Source organism: Synchiropus splendidus, chromosome 6 (assembly GCF_027744825.2).
Source record: "Synchiropus splendidus isolate RoL2022-P1 chromosome 6, RoL_Sspl_1.0, whole genome shotgun sequence".
Taxonomy (NCBI): domain Eukaryota; kingdom Metazoa; phylum Chordata; class Actinopteri; order Syngnathiformes; family Callionymidae; genus Synchiropus; species Synchiropus splendidus.
Genome location: NC_071339.1, coordinates 18,687,766 through 18,708,187, shown reverse-complemented (window position 1 = coordinate 18,708,187; position 20,422 = coordinate 18,687,766). Strand labels below are relative to the sequence as shown.

Genomic DNA, 20,422 nt, shown 5'->3' with positions numbered 1-20,422 from the left:
GTACAGCATAAACAGCCTGGGCGCTGTAATAACACACCTTTTGAAGTAAATTGTGAGTTTATTATTGTTATGATTGTACTTTTGATAATATTAAAGCAGTACTAATGTCAGTTGACAAAACAGTAGTTTTGACATTTCCGTGAAAGGAGTATAATGTAGAACTCATCATTGATCTTATCGGACAACACATGGTGACTCATTGGAATTATTGCTCTTGGAAAACATATTTATCGAATGTAAATGCAAAAAAAAAAGAAGAAAAAGAAAATCTTTGCATTTTGTCAATGTTTTTGAACAGCGGGAGGAAACCTGCAGCGCTTTCTTATTTTTACATTTATGTGAATAAATATTTATTGAAAAATAAATGGAATTAATAATATACTAAAACAAATAAAAATACTAAAATAACAGGTGCAGGTACGGACATTGTGAGGCATTTTTGCTGATCCACAACAAATAAAAAAACAACAGCTTTACACTTGGTTTTTGTCTTTTATTTCCAATTTACATTAATTAAAACGTAACAAAAACAAGTCATGATCATAATATTAATATAATAATGCTATTATTATCAATAATAATACTATTATTAATAATAAAAAATATACACAGCCTCACACAATTCAACCTTCTGGGCTGGGAGCAGGGGATTTGCACCAGCGCAGAGGGCAGGTGCTGTGTGAGGAGACGGGAGGAAGAAGGGCGGGGTTTGGGAGGGGGGTGGCGGGGCCAGGGGTCACAGCAAAAGTGGGCTGCAAAGACTGGGCTTTCAAAACTGGTTGGTGGTTTTTGATATTGGCTTCGAATCGAACGTCGGGTGGAGAAACACCGGGCCGTGTCGTCGTCTTTTGAGGTAGTTTTAAGGGGTGAAGAACTATTGGTTCCAAATTGAATCATTCTTGAGGATCAATAGAGGCTGGTGAACTCCGAGAGTTAAACATCTAACAGATCTCACTACGTACAAGTATCTGCTTGTTACTATAGCACCATGAAGTTTATTCAAAATACACAAGTCGATACACACTCTACAAAGCTGGATCGTTTTTGGTTTAGCTGGAAGGATGCTCAGGGAGTGACGGGGGTCCAAAGCAGGGGAAAAGAAGTTTAAAAAAATAGATGTGTGAGTGGGCTCTTTATTGGTCAGCAACAAAGTCAGTCCTACCACGCCTGGCACCCGAAACCTAGACAATAAATAAATAACATTCTCTCTCTCTCTCTGTCTCTTTTCCCTGCTGTGTTTCCACTTCCTTTTCAACGTGGGAGGTTTCACCCGAAATGAGGAGGATGGATGGGTCCATGGGAGGGTGGGGTGGGGGGTGAGATGAAAGAGGGGAAGCGGGATGAATCACAGATGACAGATGACAATGCCATTCAGTGCAGTTATCCTACAGAGTTCAATTTGGAAAAGCACTTTTTATTTTTTTAAAAATAGTCCAGTTTGGAAAAAAAGTGTCTTGTTTTTTTTCTCTCTTGTGGGCTCCTCTTTTTTTTAAATGATTTTGAAAAAGATTCTCTGGTCTTTCTTTAAATCCCTTCTCTACAAGAAGCACACTGGACCGACGTCGACTCCGAACTCCTGGTCTGCTCCGCCGATATCCATGGGAGCGATGTCCACGATGGGCAGACGAGAGGTCTTCTGTGACCTGTACTCGATCACTGTCTTGCCCCACTGACCTGTGTGTTTCTGTGCCAGGAGAGAAACAAAAGAGTTGAAAGACAGAGACGCAACAGACGCTCGCGACTAGGTTAATAAAAGCTTCTTTAGTATAATTGCAGAGGTGGAGGTGCATTGACTCTTTCTAAAAAGATGTACTGACCACTGCAGAGCAGTGACTTCACATGGAAGGAAGGAAGTCATAATGATATGGCTGGTTGCTGAGTGTAAAGTGAAGGTCTTGTGCATGTATAAATAATGTCTCACTCGCCTCCACAGTCGCCAATAAACCTGTATATCGTGACAGTGGGAGGAAACCAAGGAGTTGAATATCTATCTTGCTTCATATTTTAATTCATATTGAATTTTGGCCATTTTAAGATTTTTTTTTTGAAAGGTTAGAGTAATAAATAAATAAAGGTTGGAGTAATAAATAAACAACATTAGAAAAAAAAGTCTTGTAGAAAAGCCTGTGAAAATAATGTAATAAAAATAGAAATAATAATAATAAAAAATGACTGTAAACATTTAACGTCGATTAAATCCTGTATCAGAATAGCAGAACATAAAAAAAAAAAAAAAAGGAATTAGTGTCATAAATGAGATCAAAGTGACGGCTTTTATCTGGCTTTGATGGCATCTATTTTCATTTTCTCACACTCTTTTTTTAACCTTTATTTTTTATTTTTCTCCAATCTAACTGTTTACTGCACCAAATTTGAAGGAAAAAATCTTACTATATGAATTCAATCTAATGTCGTACCTAAATCTGGTGAGACGTATTTGTGTCCATAGTGCTGCACAAAGTTCAATTCACTCTCAGATAGATGACCGTCTACTCATGATGCTGTTTGCTGGCTTCATTTCTCTCATTCTCTCGACGCTGAAATCAGCTTCTGCACCACAGTAGGTAGTTAATTATGCTGCTATCTTTCAATATTTAATTGTAGTTGTGGGATTATTGTGCAAACATGTCCAGCTGCAGCGGGGTGGCGACGTTTGCACAAAAGGTAACTTGATCCCCAACCATTTCATGAGCTGCCACACTTCATCTGGGAACGAATGTGACTTTCATTTGGAGTGAACGCAGAAGGCGAGCGATGAAAATATATTCACTAAAATATTTCCAGCGACATATTTCCAGCGAAAATATGTAGCATTTTTGACTCACTTCAAAAAAAAAAGGAGAGAAAAAATACCATCTAATGAACGCAGCTCGCTGTTGCGAATACGCGTTGCCTGTTTAGTCGAGCCATTGCAGTACAGTTGAGGACTATCGCAGCCAAAGATCATGAAAGGCAGCAGCCCTCACCGTGCATCTGTCCTCCATCACGCTGTACGTGAAGCGGCTGTTGCCCTCGGCTCTGATCTCCACGTCGTTGGATCCCTGCAGCAGCAGGGCCTTCTTCAGGTTCCCTGTGCTGGCGTCCATGTAGGCCACGCTGTTCTTACAGTGGTAGGTGAGGTTCTGCGACGCCTCGGTGGACAGCAGCCTCAGGAAGGTCATCTGGATGGCGGCGGTGTTGGGGGCCAGCAGGTCGTCGCCGTAGCTGAACTGGATGTGAGAAAGATCAGTGCTTGAGTGAGAACATTCCAGTATTGGCTGTGAGTTGGCCGTTTGAGTTGAGGGTTCATCTACAGCAGTGATTCCTAACCATAGGGCCGGGGCCCATGGTTGGGCCGCGAGCGCCTCCTAGAGGGCCACTAGAAGTTTTTTTGTTTTAGACTTTTGGGCCACCAGGGCCGCGAGACGCTCAGTTTTAATACATTAGACATGTATGGTGGCAGTAATGTGTCAGTGAATTGACTTGACAGCTGCAAATCTGCGATAGTTAACAACTACGGAGAAGTTCTTGAAAAGAAAGAATGATAAAGAAAGTGATGGCACCCCAACAGTAAAAACTGTTCATGAAAGCACCTGTTGAAGCAGTTTTGAAAATTAATTTATATAACATTTTATGGCGATACTTTTATTTATTAACTTCACTTGTATCTTCTTTGGAGTTTAAATAAAATATATTATTTTTATTTTATAATATTTAGACATGTTTTTATTATATTTCTTTTATTCAGAATTTTATAAAGTTTTTCCAATTTTCTCAACGATTTGCATCAAGTGTATTTTTTAAAATCTTTTTTTCTTCAGTACATTTGATAAATATAACTTGCACCTGGTTCTGCTGCTGGTTTGTCTTTTCGATGACTAATAAATATCTTTGCGCTGATCACATGGCTGCATGTCATTTCACAAGGTTTTGGTTTGTTTATGTTAAATATGGTTATTGATCTCAAATGAAATCAAGATGAATGAATCAGTTCAATTGCTTGAATGAGCCCCGGGCCCATTTGTTCTGGAAAAGGTGGCCCCGAGATCAAAAAGAGCCCCTGCTCTACAGAATGAGGTTTTCTTTTCTAGTATGATGTGCTGCTAGTATGATGTGGATTTGGCCCGAGTCCTTGAGTTTGACACGTCTAAGCTCTGACTCGTCCTGTGGCTGGGGATGCGCGTGTCTTACGTGGAATCCTCCGTTCATGGTCTCGCCGAACCAGACGTGCTTGCGGTCCTTGCTCTTGCTGGACCACCAGTTCTTGCGTGGGATGCTGGAAGGTTTGGCGTTCACGCAGGACTCTCCTGTCTCCATGTTACAGTAGACTTTGATCGCATCCACAGTGCAGCCCTGATTGGGATCGATCCAGTACTCGCCTACGACCGGAGGGAAGGAAAACCCATCGGTTTTGGATGAAACTTGGCATGAGCCAGTGCTGACTGGAGGATTGATCCACCCCACTCACCGCTCTTCCAGTCAGGGTGGCACAGCTTCAGGTCTCGGCAGGTGCGGGCCGGGTTCTTCTTGGATCCCTCCGGGCTGCGGATGTTCTCGATCTGGTTGTTGAGGGATTTGAGGGTGGCGTCCACCTCGGCGTCGTGCTGGCGGAGGTTTCCGGAGGCCTGGTCGGCTCTCATGTACCTGAGAGGGTCGGCAGACTTCTCCGTCTGACCGAGACCGGCAAACGCAGACATGTCGATGCCAGGGCCGGGGGGTCCGGGAGGTCCAGGGGGGCCGGGGTTTCCAGGAGGACCCTGTCAAACACAGACTTGAGTCACTTTCTGTGACATTTATTTTGTAAATGACAGTTCTCTTGATAGCTGTCACTCACAGAGGGTCCAGTTTCTCCACTGCGACCACGAGGTCCAGGGGGTCCAATAGGTCCAGGAAGTCCGTTAGTGCCATCTTTTCCAGCAGGTCCAACAGGTCCGGGTGGTCCCTAAGGATGACACGTGGGTTGAAAACATGCACCGTATGGATACTGTAACCGCAAATTAAATGTTCACTCACCCTTTGTCCTGAAGGTCCAGCAGGTCCAGTTGCTCCCTGATCTCCAGCTTGACCCTAAAACCCCACAGGGTGCTCCTTAGTTACTTGATTTAAACAGAGAGATTTGTGGTCAGATCTTACCGGGGGTCCAGGAAGACCCTGCAGACCAGTGAAGCCTCTGTGTCCCTTCTGTCCTCTCTCACCAGACTCTCCAGCTTCACCCTTGTCTCCACGGGGGCCTTGAGGTCCCTGCACACGAGAGAGAAAACATCTCATTTATTCATATTTGTCCAGGGAGGGAACCAGACGTCTGAAGAACATTCAGAATCCAGGAGGAAGTGTCAAGATTTCACGCTGAGCTAGTTTCCCACATAGGACTTCTAAAAACAATGAATCATCGTGTGCCAACTTACAGGCATTCCTCTAGCACCAGCAGGTCCAGGAGCTCCAGCAGGTCCTTGGGCACCCTGAAACAGAGGACAAAAAGCTAAATATCAGATTTAAATTTACATAGTTTCAATGGCATTTTTGAACTTTCAACTGTGAAAACCAAACCAGACCAACCATTGACATCAGCTAAACTGATGTAAATAAAAATGTCAGTGATGTGTTTGACTCATGGGGATGAGATCTAAATATTATTTCAGGTCATTTATTTGTTGACAAACGTATTCTCCACTGCCCAGTAAGACTTAGCTGAACACAAGCCAAATTAAAGTCTTGTTTTTCCAGACTGATGACACAACTAAGCTCCTAATACAAGTGTGCTGGGGGAAGTGCTTCCTTAACCCAAATGCAGAGCCAGTCTTCAGAAGGCATGAACAATTCTCTCCAGTGCCAGTGGTCAATAAAGCTTCTCTTACAAGGTGCACTTCAAGGGTGTTTCAGAAGATGCTCCTATTCGAGCTTAAGAAAGGGATACGAAGGAAAACCATCTCTTACGCGACACAATCTTAAAGGTGACGGAGCTTACGGCATCTTCCCCCTCTGTCTGATCAGTCTGCCCTTGGTAACCATATAATCCTACAGTGTCTCACCACACTTTCCCAATAGATTTTGTTTCCATTTGGGCTTCTCTGAACCAGATCTATGAACATCAAAAGCAGGTGAATAAAAGCTACACGTAATTGGTTGGTTATTGAATGGTAATGAGGTTGACAAACTAGACTGTACTTCTGTGGCACTGTGTGTATACTATCATCTCCAGTGGCTTTGTGGCTCCTGAGTGAGACACTCCTCTGAGCGCTAATGTCTTACTTCCATTTCATTGAGAGACAAAAATAAATGGCAGTTATTAAATTATTTGGATCGTCATCTGGGATGTGACTCATTTAATGGGACTCATTTGAGTTTTACATCATTAAATGCTGGCAAACCACGATTCCAATAAATTCAGGAAGGATTTCCAGAATGTAGACTGGCTAGAATTTCAGTAAAACGTTCAGGATCACACTGAATTTTTATTCTTCTTATTTGTTATATTATTATTTTCAAGAATTTCATATGTCAGTTACAGCACAAAACACATACATTATATATTTTCTGAAGCAACTAGATATTTCTGTGGACGAAATACACGGCATGAAGGAACCACTCATTTTAAAGAGGTTAAATAACGCAACTGTTTCTCTTAAAATACATTCAATGACAATTTGTGTAGCTCTGCGGGAGTTGAGTTAAAAGTAGAGACAAACAACACCAGTACGTTCAAGATATAGGCTTCTTTCAGTGAACAGTGGACCTGTGCTCCTGAGCGTTCCTGACCCCGCTGCTGCCCTCAGCGGTCGCATTCAAGACCTGACCAGCCACAGCTCACTTGACCTCACTTAACCTTCCTGCTAAAATGGCTAAAACAACGCAGCGACCGAACTGGGCCGACGGGAGACATACATTAAACGTGGTCATCATATTTCTTAATGCTTATTTCCCCACTATTACATTCAGCAGAAGCCTCAGTATTTCCTGTTTCCTGTTAATTAGCTGGAGCAGCGATAAGTGCGAGTTATTAAAAGCCAGTGACCCAGGAGGGCAAATTGCTCCCTGGGCACAGAACTTTCTCTAAGTGCACACGGAGACACATTTGAAGCTGATAATGTCAGAAAACTGGAGGAACTTTTCTGGACTGTCCTTTTCCAAGTCAAGCTGAAGAGAGTGAAAAACCTCAGGAGGTTTGCCCCAATGTGCATGTTGCTGTTCAACTACTCCTGGTGCTGCTCCTCTCCATTTGTCGCCGATCTTATTTCCAAAATATGGCGTCGATGCACACAGGCGACGGCGTGATACTTACGGCTTCACCTCTGTCTCCCTGTTTGCCAGTGGGCCCAACAGGACCAGGAGCACCGGGAGCACCCGGAGCACCGGGAGCTCCGGCGGGGCCGGTGTTGCCGCGGTCACCCTGTTGAGAGAAATCCCATTTTAGATGCAAAAGTGGAGAGCAATTTAGGTTTGTCCGACCTCAACACGAGTGTGTAATTATTGTGCTTAAAGCACAAACTAATCACAGCAGAGGCTGCAAATGGCTCCGTGATTATGACTAAACAACAAGTGAAAAACATAATTACAGCCACTGCCAATATTAACATCATCAGCCATTAAGAACCCCTCAACTGGACTGAACAAGCCTGAGGATTCAAGGCTCTTTTATTACAGGAAGAGAAAAAGCTCAGCTGTATTTTTCATCATCAGACGGTGCTCACCTTGACTCCAGGAGATCCATCTCTTCCAGGAGGTCCATCAGATCCAGGATTGCCCTGTCAGAATTACATTATCAATATTTTCTACTTCACCCAGACGTGTGCCCAGATTGACTATCGACCCGCAAAATTCTAGGCCGGGTCGTGAAACAAGACTGATGAAAATGTGACGGCAGAACGGACAATGCAGGTTCTGATCTGCTCTGATATTCTGACCTCTCTTCCTGGCTCTCCAGCAGGTCCAGTCAGTCCAGGAGGTCCAACCGGTCCAGGTGGTCCACGGTCTCCAGGGCCACCAGCAGCTCCTTGCTTTCCAGGCTCTCCCTAGTGAATGATTGAATTTGAAATCTTAAACATTCAAATCTTAAAACGACGACACAAGCCGTGTGAGTGGCTGAGTTTGTCATTTAGAGCAGCAGAATCGTTTGAGAAAGAGCTGAGAGAAGAGGTCAATTCTTGGCACAGGAAACCTACAATAGGAAGACTCCACCACACAAATGTTGCTTGGCTTTTTTGAGCTTACAAGAGGTTTTATTCTATGTTAAATGTGGTGGTCATGATACCAGAGTAAGCAAAGAACTGCCAGTGCTTTCTGAAAAATGAGGGTCTTTCTTCCATGTGCAATGACTGTGTCCCTTAAATATCTATTCCATCATCATAGTTTTGATCATAGTCTGCTTGTTCTGAAAGTAAAGTGACTCAAACGTTCATTAAGCGGCTATACTTACAGATGGTCCAGGAAGACCAGCGAAACCGCGCTCGCCACGCTGTCCAGGAAGCCCAACAATACCACGCTGACCAGCCAAACCTTGTGGACCAGAAGGACCAAGGGGACCCTGACAAAAGATGGCAAGGTAAGTGTGGGGATGTTGGAGGAGAAATATTAGACGGAGTGCAAGTGAAGATGCATGTGTTTATGCAGATTGTATATGTGTTTTAGTGTTTATATGTGACAAAACCACAGTGTTAAATGGAGACCAGAGGATGATGGATGATGATGATGAGTGTAACAGAGATATGAGGTGTTATATAGCTACACTTGGACATGTGTGAATTTGAATGATTTGTGTGTCGCTTTTTTTGTACAGCTGCCGCAGCTGTTTTTCTGAAAGAAACCTGATTGATGCATTTTGTCACTTTCTTCATCTCAACTGCGGATTAAAATGGATTACACAGGCCGACCCCCTGGTGCTCAGGGGAAACTCCATGACCCATGTTGCTGATGAACAATGGTGACAGCTGACACACAACGTTGTCAAGATTTTGATGCGCTGATACGATGCTAAGACGTGATACTGTAACCAACAGTGGAGAGGAGTCTCCCCTCAACAACAGCCTCCCTCTCTGAGCATGCTCCTCAGGTAATATGTCATTATCGGAACCAGACCTGTCATTTGTTTTTGACTGGTGTTGGATATGGCCTGGGGTCATGTCACTGACTCCTGCAGCTCTGTGCTGTCATATGTCTCGGTCTGCCATTAGTGTTCATGATGGGCAGCTCAGGGCGTGAACAGCGACTGCGCTCCGCTGATGTCCATTACTGACTTTGCAGGCTGCCAGAGCCACATAATGTTGACTCCAATGTGGAAAACAAGAGGATTCCATGCTGGCTTTCATCCACAACAGTTGAGTGACCCATCTGCTCACCAGAGTGGGGGATCATTGCTACAACACGATTATCTTGTTGTCAACAGTGAGTCACACGCTGAAAGAATGACTCACAGGTGGACCGTCCTCTCCAGCATCTCCCTTCTCTCCAGGTGCACCAGCTGGACCGCGCAGCCCAGCGTCACCCTGTCGTCCTGGGGGTCCACCGTCTCCCCTCACACCCTTGGGTCCGTCTTTACCTGGAGCGCCAGCAGGACCGGCGGGTCCAGGGTTACCCTAGTACACAGAAGGATAGTGTGTTTTAAAAAGCGAAATTTATGCTTTGCTTTTTTCTTGGGTTTATTGTTTATTAAACCATGAAATACTGTTATTATTGAGCTTGCTTTGACTGAAATAATAAAAATTTCAGATAGATGTTTTCCCTTTTGTCGCCGACGCCAAGGTCGGTGTCTTTGTATTTCAATGCTTGGCACTGTTAGCTGTTCCAATTCAAGCTGATGTGTTACTTTATCTGCAGTGAGACCATCTGATTATATTGGCCAGTACTGCACAGATAACACTACTACAGTTTAAATACTCCATCAGACAATACATTATTCAGTGCAACTTAGATGCAAAGTACAAAGAAAATGTCGCTCAAATACTTCAGCTTTTAGATATTGCAACTTACATTGGGACCCGGGGGTCCGACTCTGCCAGCAGCTCCAGGGAAACCAGTGGCTCCCTGAAATTCAAAAAGTACAATTAGAACGACAAGTGAGAAGGGAGAACAAGGATGCTGCGATGTGAAGGTGACTTACGGGAGGTCCCTGAGCACCACGTGCTCCTTTAGGTCCAGAAACACCTGTGGGACCCTGCAACATACAAGTCAAAAATGGATCAGTGGTGGTTAGAAAGATAGAGACAAAGTAAGACACTCACAGCAGGTCCAGGAGCACCAGATGGTCCTTGTGGTCCTGGGGCACCAGCGTCTCCCTTCTGCCCAGACTCTCCCTGCTCTCCCTTGATTCCTGGTTGACCATCAGCTCCCTGTAAATCACATATGAGGATGACTTTATTACTAGAGATCAAGAAAAGTAAACTTTGATCTTTAAAATCTTGAAAGATCGCACAAATATGATACTGTTGCCCAATATTTCACATGGATTTTAGTACGGTAATCTTCCTTATTATTTAAGCGCATCACATTGTGACTCAACTCACATTTTGCATTTCAACATTTTTGTTAAAAATCCAGTTGTTGATCTAAGTCAGTGTTTCTTAAATAGTGGAGCGATGCCTAGGGGACGAAAAAATATATTGCTGTACCAATGAATGTATTTTATACTTTGGACCTTGAGATGAGCTTTCATATTTTTCAACTCTCCTATGGATTTATGTGATGCTGATATTCTGCTAGTGAAATGAAACTTTAGGCGGCTAAAGACTACTTGCACAAAGGAACGACATCTACTTAAGAGTCCAATAAAACCCTCTGTTGTGAGCAGATGAGAAGTCTTTTGTCACAACATTGATAAGCTGTCAGGCTGGATTCTGTATCTGTGGCTTTTTACTGTTCTACTGATACAATTCATCACACGGCAGCCAATACATGCTGAGTCCAAAACATTGATGAATATCAGGTGATGTAGCTTATTAAAAACAAGTTTGTCAGCCGGCTTTAAGAGCATTTTAATGAATTAGTCAGGGGGACTTCATCACATGTTTGGATGACAAGAAATAAATGATAAATATCCACAGATTCTTTGATAAAAGAAGGAAATAGAATGATGTTATCACAAACATGAACGAACCATGCACAAGTAAAGGCCAAACAACTGACTGAAATATGAAACTAGATTCACGTACGTGCTGCGATCATATTTCTTCATATTGACTGAGATTCACTTACAGGAGGTCCAGCAAAACCGGCCGGTCCAGGAGGTCCGGTCTCACCTCGGTCACCCTGTCGAGAGAAGGAATCGATGCATCAATGTGGACTTAAGGGAAGTAAGTGGTTATTGTTATGCGCAGCAGAAAGTACATTGACGTTTCCAGAATGTCGATATTATTTTCCTTTGAATATGAAGTGACATCAGTTTTTCTCATCAGAAGGCTTCAAGGTCGGTCATACTTACAGGAGCACCGCGGGTACCAGGGGCACCAGAAGGACCAGCAGGACCAGATTCACCCTGAAAGAAAATACGTCATGAAGAAGCTTTGGTCCAAAGATGAGCATTTAGAAATCACTTCACCACTCACCTTCTCACCGTTGGGACCAGAAGGACCAGGAGGACCAATGGGACCAGTGAGACCCTGATGGACAGAGACTTCCCTCAGTTAAGACTATTCACAATCGGGGTGAGTATTGGCAAGAGTGCTAGACCCATGATACGACAGTATCATGAATGTACTGTGATATATTACGGTTAAAATCACATCATTTTACTCAAAAATGAAAGGAAAAATCAAGTCAAAACTATTTGCCTGAGAACATGAGGAACAAAGTGTTTTCAATTACTGACCATAGGAAAAGGTGTAAGTAGATATTAAGAGATTAGATGTTGTATTACAGCTCACAATGTATAACTGTAATGATATGTTATTCCCTCCACTAATTCACATTGATGTCAAGACAAATGAGGTCCACATGACTTACTCTTCCACCGTCTTTGCCAGGAGCACCCTCAGGTCCTTTCTCTCCAATATCACCCTAAAACAGAAATTTAATAAAGGTGAAAATATGGCCCCGGACAACTGAAATTTCCAGACGACCAGTTTTTCAAACTCACCCGGTCTCCTTTGGGTCCTGGAATACCTGACGCACCTCTCTCTCCGGGCATGCCCTGCAAACCAGGCGGACCCTGAGCTCCTCCGGCACCAGCAGGTCCGATAGCTCCCTGGAATGATGAATATAAAATGAGACAGGAACTTTTTCACTCCATATTAAACTGAATTAATGTTTAAAATCGTTGATGGTCATACAATGTGTTTGCTGTTGGCTCATTCTCGATGAAAAATATTTTACACACATCATTTTCAATTGCAAACAAGAGAGTGAATATCCAGTCAAAAAGTTCTGAACAAGAGAAGGAGATTCATCTTCACTAAGACCCACACCCTTAGATGTGCCACCAGAACCCAGCTCTATGACCAGTGCCGACACCAGTCCAGGACAAGTTACTCTGTCTCTTCAGTCGCTACAGTCTGGACTCTAACTACTTTCACCTTCTTCTGCCGTTTATCCGGGGTCGGGTCGCGGAGGCAGCATTCGGAGCAAGGAGGCCCAAACTTCCCGATCCGCATAAACCTCCTCCAGCTCTTCCCGGGGGATCCCGAGGCGTTCCCAGGCCAGACCGGAGACATATTCTCTCTAGCGAGTCCTGGGTCTTCCCCGGGGTCTCCTCCCGGTAGGACATGCCCGGAACACCTCCCCAGGATCAGATGCCCGAGCCACCTCAGCTGGTTCCTCTGGATGTGGACTCTAACTAATAAACTGCTAATACCCCTGGATGAACTTTAATCTCAGGACTTCTCTGTAGCCAGTACTGTATCAGAATTATTTTACGTGAATGTGTTTAACTTTTTTAAATGGCGACCGTTGTCCAGCCTGCATAGTCAGAGCAGAAACTACCGTTAAGAGCTGTCCAGCAGGTTTACTTCCTCAAGTATTCTCTGAACCTCCTCTAGCTTTTGTTCTGCCGTGAAATCAATCGATCAGGGCCAGATCTTTCCTTCCAGCTCCTGTTTCACCTTGCCGGAACACTGGGTCCATGAGCTCGGATTAAAACCAGATAACCAACCAAAAGTGGGAAAGAGCTTTGAGCTTCCCCCCAGCTACAATCCGTTTGTGACAAATTACCGCAATGGCTGCAAATTGCTGATGCTTGATAAGAAGCACGGAGAGATATTGGAAAAGAAAACCGGCCCTTTGAGGATGGAAGCATCTCATTTCAATTTTTGAATGACTATTTCCGCAAACGGATGCCGCTAAATGGAACTCGGTTTATTACGGTTAAGGAATGATACGGTTCTACTTTTTAAACATGTGTGTGATTCATAGCAGAGGAAGCAGGAGAAACAGTCTTCACATGGTGTTAGCCACCGAAGGACAAGGCCTCTCACTCTGAAGGCAGGGATTATCAGAATGCTAATCTGAACCATTATAGTGACAGTAAGATGCGTGTAATACACATTTCTCTCACTGAATGTTTGTCATGTAATAAACAAATAACACTTTTCAAATTGTATTTTTCACTTTTCACATTTAATGGGCTGCATTTAAGCACTTCAATGAAACTGCCTTGTAAACTTTGAGAACTGCAGGATAGTTTCTGTTATAAAACACTGCTAATAATCTTCACAACCTTCTTCAGTCGTTTCTCAATGAGACTGGATTATTCAGATTCATAAAATACATTTGCTACTAAGCGCTGATGAATCCCCTGAGATTATTAAAATAGTGATGCGCTCTTGTAACGTTCCCTTCCTTAACTCAAACTAATCCTTCCTGAGACAAAGGCAAGCGTATCAAATATGATCATGAGTAAGTGTGATGGGATAAAGTGCAGGCACTGCTGTGAGCAGCATATTAAACAGTCAGCACACTCTCAGTTGTGTAGAGTCATTTAACTACTATTTTTGTGGATGATAAAAACAAATTAAAAGTGCCATATTTCTGCTACAATCCGAACCTGACCATTATTTCACGACACACACGATTCCAGTGCTTGGGGGTTACACTACAGCCTTCAATTTTGAACATTAATTCTTTAATAATTTTTCTTATTTCGGACAGTTGAGTGAGTGAGAACTTTTGGCTTCTTAATGGATTATCATTTTGGCTGGCTTATTTTCCATCTGATAAACTAGTCTAGCGGAACTCAGCATGCAGTTTGGTTTCTCCAGGACAGAAGGCTCAAGCTGTGTGCCACAGTTTGCTCTCCACAATCTCCATCATTAAGTAATATTCAACAGCATAACCATGGTCGAAGGCTTGTGGGTGGGTGGGTGGGTGTGTCTATTCTGGGGCACCCTGGACTGGCCACTAGTCCAGTGCAAAGCACATATAGACAGATAATGCCACACTCACACAGGCAGGCCATGTGGCTAAGTTTGCCACCAAATTGCACACACGTTAGGCTACACACTGACCTTGGGTCCGTCAGTTCCAGGAGTACCAGGTAAACCTCTGGCTCCCTGCAGACCTTGTGGACCTGCAGCTCCTCTTTCACCAGGGAAACCACGCTCTCCCTAAACAGAAGTGTCAGTCAATTCATCGACACTCAGAACTGAGGTTAGAATCAAAGGACATTTCCTAACTCTTGGTCCGGTGGCACCAGCGGCTCCTCCCTCTCCAGGTACTCCCTAAAAAAGACAATGAGATGTCATATGTCATTCTCTTGTGAGAGGTTTCTCGAACAACAAGGCGCTCACCTGATCACCGGGCTTGCCTCCTTCACCAGGGGGGCCAGGAGGTCCAGGTAGACCCTAAATGAAAAATAGCTTAGCTAGCTGTTCAAGATCAGGGCACATGGAATTCAAACACTTTATTATTACTCTTCCACCACAGTCTCTACTGTGACGGAAACTTTTCTCTCTCTCTCTGGGAATATCTCTTGTCAGTGAAAGGGAAAATCACCTGGAATCCGGACGGTCCAGGCTGTCCTTGCTCGCCTCTCTCACCGGCAGGACCCTGAAACACAGATCAGTCTCAGGTCTGTGATTCACACTCTCAATATAGACTTGGATTCAAAGCCTGTTTGAGTACCAGGACACACACAGACTCAAAGTCCAGAACTAAAAGATGCCATCTAACAATTTTCACTTTTCTTTCCTGGGCGACGCCATCATCAAGAAGATCGGGGAGACCGATATAAAAACCCATTTCTAGTTTGAGAATGAGAGTAGATTCTATCTGCGCTAAAGCCGTGCACTGTGAGTGGACGCTGGCGCTACTCACGGCGGGGCCAGGGGGACCAGCTGCACCGGTTTCTCCATCTTTGCCAGCCAGACCCTGAGAAGGAGGAGGAAGAAGGTGATGAACAGAAAGTAAAGCCATCTGAACATAAACCTTATATTTTGCCTTTTAATTCCAATTTTTAATAGTTATGTCGAATAGGTTTTTAATTTTGAATGAGCTTCAGAGTCGTATAAAATAGAATACTGAACTTCAGTCGATGATGGATGCTGCAGGATGCTATAATGGACATCATTAATTATGCAGAGTGGAAAAGCTGAGCAACTTACTCTCAGACCAGGAGCTCCGAGCAACCCTTTCTCGCCAGCTTTGCCAGGCTCGCCCTGAAACACAAATTCATGGTCATGGTAAAATAAGGGAATGTTACACTTCAAATCTCAATTCATGATCCTCCATGTTTCATAGTGTTTACATGTGACTTACAGTAGCACCCTTGGGCCCGGGGAATCCCATGACCCCGGGCTGTCCACGGGCTCCCTGAGGGCCAGGTGGGCCGGGGCGACCGTCCTCACCAGCAGCTCCCTGAACAAAAAAGGATCTTCTCATACATCTAGATGGAAATCTAAATCAACACAACACCATCAACCGAATGATATTGTTCAAACAGTTCTATTCAGTAAATCAATTCCTTCTTGATTTAGTAACACTTTTATACGGAAGAGGATTAGGGCCAGTGAAGAAAAAAAAATAATAATTCTGTTTTCTACTTTAAAGTGAGAATTCTGACTTTTTTCTCAGAATTCTCTCTTTTTTCTCAAAATTCTCAGTTTTTTAAAGTCAGAATTCTCACTTTAAAGTCAGAATTCTGACTTCTGAGATTAAAGTCTTCTTACTTTAATCTAAAAAAATGAGACTTTTTTTTCTCAAAATTCTGACTTGTTTGTCACTTTAAAGTCAGAATTCTGAGAAAAAAAAGATTTTTTTTTCTTCACTGGCCCTAATCCTCTTCCGTACTTTTAAGATCTTGAACATAGATTTAAAATAGACTCAAACTATAACAATATTATAAGGGCTTTCTTCTGCAGGATCAAAGGCAATATGGACAAAAAGTGTGAGAGTCTTCCTGATCACAGGCTTTGGATTTCACCTCATCATTAAACTTTTGTCCATTAATCTCACAACTAATTTGCAGATTTGCCCTTTCACCTGCCAGCTGAGCCATTGATGAAGACATTCCTGACTAGAATAATCTTCTCATCCAACATGGGTCTGGTCTTTCAGCCCTTGCACCCTTGACTGGAGGAGCGGGAGAATGAATCTTAAACTCCTCTCAGTCTTCTTCTTACGCAGAGAAGCAACGTCTCTGTTCTGAGTGCTGGCCAGATGACCTTCTTTGGCAACATATCGTTGGAGGAGACGGCCATCTTGGATCCTTATTTTTGTGCTAGTGTACTCTGTGTGATGAGCGAGCCATCGAAAGCCTGAGTGGTGATCAGTAAATGGACAGCTTGGCACCATACAGTTATAAACACATTACTGATTTCCTACTTCAGACGTGGACCCAAATATAATCAGGCTGAAACACAAGACATGTGCTCATGCAAAGCCTTGCATTAATATAAGGCCCATTTTGTAAAAGCAGAGTGATTAAATGCAGTAAATCCGGTCATTGTCTTTAGTTTTGTTTTGCTTTTGTCTTGTTTGACATGCTATTGTTCTTATCAAGTATTCAGCTCACAACAACTTCATTTCCTCTCCAGCCACGGTGCTAAAAAGTGCACTCACAGAGGGTCCAACTTTTCCTTGGGGACCGGCATCACCTGGACGTCCAGTGAGTCCCTGTTCGAGGAGATGAGAAAGACAAAAACCCATGAGTCGTGTGTGTTTTTTAGCCATGTATCCTCTGTGAGCATATGGCATTGTGGGTAGCTGAAATTCACACCTCTCTTGGGTGGAGCAGAGCAACACATGGCATAAAAATACAGGCATTAAAAACAACAAACAAACTCTCCTGTTCTTTCAGTGCCATCTGATCTGGTCCATTTCATGTTCTAAAAATAACCCACGATGATCACTTATGCATGCAAGTTCAAATCAATCTGGTAAGCGGGAAATGGAACCTGAAAAAGAACTTACTCTGGCACCAGGCAGACCAGGCTCTCCAGGACGGCCGGGATCTCCATTGGCACCTTTGGGACCACTGGCTCCAGCCGGGCCACGCTCACCGGGGGCCCCCTGGGAGAGGAGATGAAAAATGAATGACTCGCTCAGCCTCCGAATCCGCAAAAGTTGAATGTTGAAAGCAGTAAGGAAATGAGGTCTTGACCTAGGTGCGCGCACAGGAAATGGAAAAATAGACTCCCTCATGGATGCTTGTGAGTGACGGGGAATTGCATCTGAGCAATGCTGCCCTCAAGTGTTCATGATCGGAAATTACAGTCACGAACTGGGAAGATTTTCTAGTCTTAAAAATGAGTCATGAACTATTCAGGGTGAATGAACTGATGCTCAGTAGCACACACATATGCAGGTCTTTTTCTATACTTAAGTGGATGGATGACTTTAAACCAGGTCTCTGCAAACATTTTTCTGTAAACATGGATGTATCGGATAGTAAAACAAATTAGTTACTCAATATACAGTTGGGGGCACAAAAGAACAGAAAAATGATTTTATTTTGAGTTTGACTTTTACTTTTTAGGTTTATACTTTCATTCAACTCATAATTTATTATTTCATTGGCAGTTATTTTTTTAAATGTGTGAGAGAACATTTACATACTGAATAACTCATGTACCGATAAAAGCAAGACGGGGGAATAGACCAGTATAGAGTGCTCTATTTTATGATAACTGTCAATAATTTCCATAGAATAACGTGGAACTGACCTTAGGACCAGCTAGACCATCTTGACCGGGGAAACCACGGTTACCAGGGGCTCCCTTTGAGAGAGAAAAACAATTTTATGAATTTCAACAACAATGATGGATTTTGAACATATTTAAACTTCAACATTTTACTGAATTCTATCTAAATTTGCAACGACAACATGATTTTCTCACTCTCTCTCCTGGTGGTCCGAGAGGTCCAGCTGCACCCGGCTCACCCCTGGGTCCTCTCTTGCCTTCTTCACCTTGTGGACCAGGTTGTCCCTGAAGACCTGCTGGTCCCTAAACGCCACAACATGAGACGACATATGTCAACATTCAAATGAATTAATATGATACTAAAAAGGAGGATGAAGGCTCACAATTTCTCCTTTGGGTCCAGCTTCTCCTTTGAATCCTGGAATACCTGGGTCTCCCTGAGAAAATACAGCAAGTGAGTATTCAATACAAAGACAGACCTTGTTAAAAAATGTATTTGTGACGTACAGATGTTCCCTTTGGCCCAAGAGGCCCGGTTGCTCCCTGAGGCCCAGGAGGTCCACGGGGTCCAGGGAAACCAGGAGCACCAGCAATGCCAGGAGCACCCTGCAGACAGAGAGCGATGCAGTGTCAGACTGAATTATATATTAGGACACACTTCACTAATGGTCCTTTTTGCATAATACACTGAACATTAAAACATCACAAGAGATTGTGATGACTAATTCTTTAAACTGTGGAAACCAATTCAGATAAATATAAGCATTTTAGGATGGGTACTTACAGCTGATCCTTTTGAGCCAGGAATACCATCGGTTCCAGGGTTTCCCTAAACACAAACACCAAGTGAGCGCAGTGAAGCAAACCAAATAAACCAAAATAACCTGATCCTCTCCAATTTTAAATACATTTATTCAAAAAGGAAAGCTGATTTAAATGCATGTTGGCCATGTTGCGCTGCTGCGGCACTTACGGAAGCACCGGATGGTCCAGGTGATCCAGGGGTTCCAGACTCCCCGCGGGGTCCCTGAGCACCCTCAGGTCCACGGGCACCGGTTGGTCCAGCTTCTCCCTGAACAAAAGCAGAATTTATGTCTTCAACTCAGGACGGCACCATGTCACTTACAGTGAGAAGAGTAAAAGAATTACATCTTGAAGACAAGACGAGGATAAAAATTATGATAAAGATATCAGACATTTTTTTTGCATTTAGAAGTAGCTAGTGGGAATGTAGTACCGAATTCATCCAAGGTTTTTGGACGTATGTCTTCAGCACGCTCAGTTGTACTATTTCGAAATTATTATTATTATTATTATTATTGTTATTATTATTATTATTATTAATATTATGTACGTATTATAACAATTATCTCAGGCTCAGGGAAGTTACTGTTGAGTGCGTTTAAAGACTGAACATGATGCTAATGTTCGGCTAGCGATTGCTAAGCTAAGCTAAGTTAAGCTAAGGTAAGGCACTGACAAGACAACAGTTAAATCCTAACAAGTTTCATTTCATTTTGCAATGACTTAAACTTACTTTACCTTGCCAACATTTGCCTGTCGGCGTTAAAACCCCAAGTCTAACAGTTGTTTTCTCACGGGAGGAATGTAGCCTCTTGCTGTTCAGTCGGCGTGCAATAATAATAATAATAATTAGCATTGTTGGCTTATTTTTAAATTTCATTTAGACATCACTCTATGATATATATATATATATATATATATATATATATATATATATATATATATATATATATATATATATATATATATATATATAAACTTGACTAGAAATCTTGAGTTTCACACAGGAGACAAAATGTTGCATATTATTTACATACTTTTTTATGTTTCATGGTTTTTAGCTTGGCGAGTTTTCATTGCATGAAACTGCCTTAATGAACCTTCATTTTTGGCACAACTCAGCGTCTCGCAGCTCAGGCAGTCCTTCTATAAAATAAGTTCAAGAAATACTTGTCGTAATGACTTTTCCTACACTTTGTGAAAATGTAATAATGCATTACCTTCATGCAACATGCATCACTTTATACTTTTGTTAACAAGTTTTAATGAACTGAACTCTTTCCTCCAAGCCGCCCCTCAAATAGTTCACATCAAAGAGAAGTGTCTCCCAACAACATAAATATTTCCTTCAGTTGCAGCTATGAGGAAACATGCAGTAAACAGTCGTAAATAAACATGTTCTTGAAGAGCTCCCTCAAGCTCTGAATCAGCTGAAGAGGACTGAATCTAATGAAAAACACAAGACTATAAGTCAAATTGTAAATGCAAGCTGACTTGTTTTCCCATGTATCAAATTCAACGATAACACATGGATGACCGTGTCCGTCACATGGCCCTGATAACAGACAGTTACCATAGTA

General features: G+C 42.9%; 1 protein-coding gene across 2 annotated transcripts in view; it reads right to left on the bottom strand.

Annotated features, from left to right (window-relative positions):
• Positions 1–487: 487 nt before the first annotated feature.
• col2a1b (collagen, type II, alpha 1b) overlaps positions 488–20,422 on the bottom strand; it is a 32,752-nt gene continuing 12,817 nt past the window's right edge. For both annotated transcript variants that reach the window (XM_053867098.1, XM_053867099.1), the window contains 36 exons: positions 19,012–19,110; positions 18,823–18,867; positions 18,546–18,644; positions 18,422–18,475; positions 18,234–18,341; positions 18,060–18,113; positions 17,308–17,406; positions 16,957–17,010; positions 15,655–15,753; positions 15,501–15,554; positions 15,214–15,267; positions 14,893–14,946; positions 14,688–14,741; positions 14,574–14,618; positions 14,406–14,504; positions 12,044–12,151; positions 11,911–11,964; positions 11,514–11,567; positions 11,390–11,443; positions 11,164–11,217; positions 10,194–10,301; positions 10,073–10,126; positions 9,943–9,996; positions 9,387–9,548; positions 8,393–8,500; positions 7,881–7,988; positions 7,668–7,721; positions 7,259–7,366; positions 5,385–5,438; positions 5,113–5,220; positions 4,993–5,046; positions 4,814–4,921; positions 4,448–4,736; positions 4,171–4,358; positions 2,967–3,209; positions 488–1,684 (listed from right to left, as the gene is read on the bottom strand). In XM_053867098.1, the coding sequence (XP_053723073.1) occupies positions 1,538–1,684; positions 2,967–3,209; positions 4,171–4,358; positions 4,448–4,736; positions 4,814–4,921; positions 4,993–5,046; positions 5,113–5,220; positions 5,385–5,438; positions 7,259–7,366; positions 7,668–7,721; positions 7,881–7,988; positions 8,393–8,500; positions 9,387–9,548; positions 9,943–9,996; positions 10,073–10,126; positions 10,194–10,301; positions 11,164–11,217; positions 11,390–11,443; positions 11,514–11,567; positions 11,911–11,964; positions 12,044–12,151; positions 14,406–14,504; positions 14,574–14,618; positions 14,688–14,741; positions 14,893–14,946; positions 15,214–15,267; positions 15,501–15,554; positions 15,655–15,753; positions 16,957–17,010; positions 17,308–17,406; positions 18,060–18,113; positions 18,234–18,341; positions 18,422–18,475; positions 18,546–18,644; positions 18,823–18,867; positions 19,012–19,110 (3,342 nt within the window). In that variant the 3' untranslated portion in view covers positions 488–1,537. The remainder of the gene's footprint in view (positions 1,685–2,966; positions 3,210–4,170; positions 4,359–4,447; positions 4,737–4,813; positions 4,922–4,992; positions 5,047–5,112; positions 5,221–5,384; positions 5,439–7,258; positions 7,367–7,667; positions 7,722–7,880; positions 7,989–8,392; positions 8,501–9,386; positions 9,549–9,942; positions 9,997–10,072; positions 10,127–10,193; positions 10,302–11,163; positions 11,218–11,389; positions 11,444–11,513; positions 11,568–11,910; positions 11,965–12,043; positions 12,152–14,405; positions 14,505–14,573; positions 14,619–14,687; positions 14,742–14,892; positions 14,947–15,213; positions 15,268–15,500; positions 15,555–15,654; positions 15,754–16,956; positions 17,011–17,307; positions 17,407–18,059; positions 18,114–18,233; positions 18,342–18,421; positions 18,476–18,545; positions 18,645–18,822; positions 18,868–19,011; positions 19,111–20,422) is intronic.